The 2,500-nt window shown below is 38.1% G+C and overlaps 2 protein-coding genes across 2 annotated transcripts in view; both read right to left on the reverse strand.

Annotated features, from left to right (window-relative positions):
• Nucleotides 1–133: 133 nt before the first annotated feature.
• LOC134182814 (uncharacterized) lies at nucleotides 134–1,525 on the reverse strand. Its single transcript, XM_062650259.1, has 3 exons — nucleotides 1,308–1,525; nucleotides 1,198–1,251; nucleotides 134–720 (listed from the first exon to the last, which is right to left on the reverse strand). The coding sequence occupies exons 1-3, from the start codon at nucleotides 1,388–1,390 to the stop codon at nucleotides 483–485; spliced, it is 375 nt and encodes a 124-aa protein (XP_062506243.1). The 5' UTR covers nucleotides 1,391–1,525; the 3' UTR covers nucleotides 134–482.
• Nucleotides 1,526–1,646: 121 nt separating this feature from the next.
• The window catches only part of LOC134182811 (uncharacterized), a 3,839-nt gene continuing 2,985 nt past the window's right edge, over nucleotides 1,647–2,500 (reverse strand). The window contains exons 4-5 of the mRNA XM_062650257.1: nucleotides 2,420–2,500; nucleotides 1,647–1,775 (exon numbers count right to left, since the gene is read on the reverse strand). The exon at nucleotides 2,420–2,500 is cut by the window's right edge and continues 567 nt beyond it. Of these exons, the coding sequence (XP_062506241.1) occupies nucleotides 1,723–1,775; nucleotides 2,420–2,500 (134 nt within the window). The 3' untranslated portion in view covers nucleotides 1,647–1,722. The remainder of the gene's footprint in view (nucleotides 1,776–2,419) is intronic.

The raw sequence follows: 2,500 nt of genomic DNA on the forward strand, positions 1-2,500 counted from the left end.
AGAGAATGACGAATGCCTGCATCAAATGCAGTAAAAGTGTGTGTGTGTGTGTGTGTGTGTGTGTGTGTGTGTGTGTGTGTGTGTGTGTGTGTGTGTGTGTGTGTGTGTAGGTATAGTAGTCTATAAGACATACGTGTCCAAAGACTGACATCCCTATCCCTCATGACTAATAATTAATATTGATTAATGTGAGTAATTCAAAATAGAATTTTATTCAATGTACACAAGGAAATTTAACAGATGAGGATATATTTAACAAATCTTTTGCGGTAATATAACCGAGTCAAGCTACAAAGTAAACAAGAAAGAGATAATCTAAACTTAGTAATAAAGTAATTGAGCAACTCTGAGTATTGCAGATTGCCACTTATTTAGATCAACTTTCTATCAATATGCCACACCCAAAAACCACTTTAAAAATTAGCTAATTAAATTACTGGGCGCGCCACTTTTATTTTTGGGGAAACCCTGAAAACTGATTGTTACAAAATTTCTTCATACGAAGGACGTTCCATATCTAGTTGTGGAGTGTTGTACAATGGATTGTCTGCAGATTGACGTTCTGTAGGTGGAAGGGGATTGAGTTGGTAAAGAATGTTCTCTTTGCTCTTATTACATGATGACTGTTCTGATAGACGTCCATGTCCATAGAGGGGATTACTGCTGAATTCAGAATCTACACGTGTGTGGCTAGCATCCACAGTGGCTTGCTCTGTGACTCTAGATAAACAAAGAGAGTGAGTGTTTAGAAGCTTGCATACATATTCATTGTATTACTAATTTACTCATTACCTTGTGTGTGTGTGTGTGTGTGTGTGTGTGTGTGTGTGTGTGTGTGTGTGTGTGTGTGTGTGTGTGTGTGTGTGTGTCATTGTGTACACATGCGTGTGTGTGTGTGTGTGTGTGTGTGTGTCATTGTGTACACATGCGTGTGTGTGTGTGTGTGCGTGTGTGTGTGTGTGCGTGCGTGCATGTGTGTGTGTGTGCGCGCACGTGTGTGTGTGTGTGTGTGTGTGTGTGTGTGTGTGCGTGCGTGCATGTGTGTGTGTGTGTGTGTGTGTGTGTGTGTGTGTGTGTGCGTGCGTGCATGTGTGTGTGTGTGTATGTGTATTTTTGTAAATTTCTACTTACTATATAACCGGTTATATGTAACGGTATTTGTCTGTGGTACTGTACTGTTTACATATGTTGCCATACCTTCCAGGATGACGATTATCAGAAAGCTTTCTCTGTTTGCCCACGTTTACACATCTACAAGAAACACAAACTACACTTATGCATGCACATCAGACACAACAAAGTCGTACCTTCCTATCACAACGCCAACTACAAGAGCTATCACAATGAAAAACGCACTAACACAAACAGCAATTATTATAACGTTCTGCATTTCAATGTCAGAACCACTCTTCTCTTCTGAAGACGTGACAGTTGCAGTTGATTGTGTTGTTGCACTTTTTGTAGTCTTTTGTGATGTAGATGGGAGTGGTAGAGTTGGAGACGTTTGGAGTGGTAGAGTTGGAGACGTTTGGAGTGGTAGAGATGGAGACGTTTGGAGTGGTAGAGATGGAGACGTTTGGAGTGGTAGAGTTGGAGACGTTTGGAGTGGTAGAGATGGAGACGTTTGGAGTGGTAGAGATGGAGACGTTTGGAGTGGTAGAGTTGGAGACGTTTGTTGTGGTGATGTTGTCACTGGACAGAGTGAGGCTAGTGGTCGATCAGTTAGATTAGGATGTGAGCTAAATTGCTGAAGACAGGCTGGAAAGTTGTTGTATCTAATACAGTAATACATTGTTAGATACGAATTACATACACGAGTTAGACATTGGTGGCATTTATGGTGAGAAAAGGGAGTGTGAGTTTGCAGAGTGATGTGTATCTGTTATCTTTACTGGTACACGTACATGTTTACTCTTTTAATTAATACACTATTCAATAAAACAAAAAGAATTATTGAACTTACTTAGCTATAAATTAAGGTAAATTTAATTAATTAGAATAAAAATAAAAATTAGTAAAAGTTGAATTGTAATGAAATAAACAATACACTTAATTAATTGATAAAATTTAAATTTAATTAATTAACTAATTAAATAGATAATTAGTTAATTAATAAACCCAATTTTTAAATTTTAGATATTTACATGGCCACAACACTCTGGAATCTCTAAATTGGTTAGTTTGGTGATCTTGAATGTTAGTGTGCACTACAACTGGAGCAAATTTCTATCATCCAATTGTGTTTGCTACGGTAACAAACAAAAAACAGAAGGACAGACACACAGACAGACACACAGACAACTAACAATCTGACCAACAAACAGACTAGTCTTGCTAACCACACACCTTTTGCAGACCAACAGACTAGCTGTCACGTGATTTGATATTTATATAGCTAACAAAAAGCTTCAAACATTACCAATAGATTCATTGATGATTGCTCGTAGATGCAGTCGAACGCCTTCATGTTGAAATGGATTGTTACGATTACTGTGAAACA

Source organism: Corticium candelabrum, chromosome 8 (genome assembly GCF_963422355.1).
Source record: "Corticium candelabrum chromosome 8, ooCorCand1.1, whole genome shotgun sequence".
Classification (NCBI taxonomy): domain Eukaryota; kingdom Metazoa; phylum Porifera; class Homoscleromorpha; order Homosclerophorida; family Plakinidae; genus Corticium; species Corticium candelabrum.

Bases quoted from the DNA above. Each gene is read 5' to 3' on its own strand.
- LOC134182814 (XM_062650259.1), bottom strand. From the start codon at position 1,390: ATGCAGAACGTTATAATAATTGCTGTTTGTGTTAGTGCGTTTTTCATT. The intron at 1,252-1,307 runs GTACGACTTTGT...TGTTTCTTGTAG, and splicing joins GTTGGCGTTGTGATAGGAAG to ATGTGTAAACGTGGGCAAAC. The intron at 721-1,197 runs GTATGGCAACAT...TTGTTTATCTAG, and splicing joins GATAATCGTCATCCTGGAAG to AGTCACAGAGCAAGCCACTG.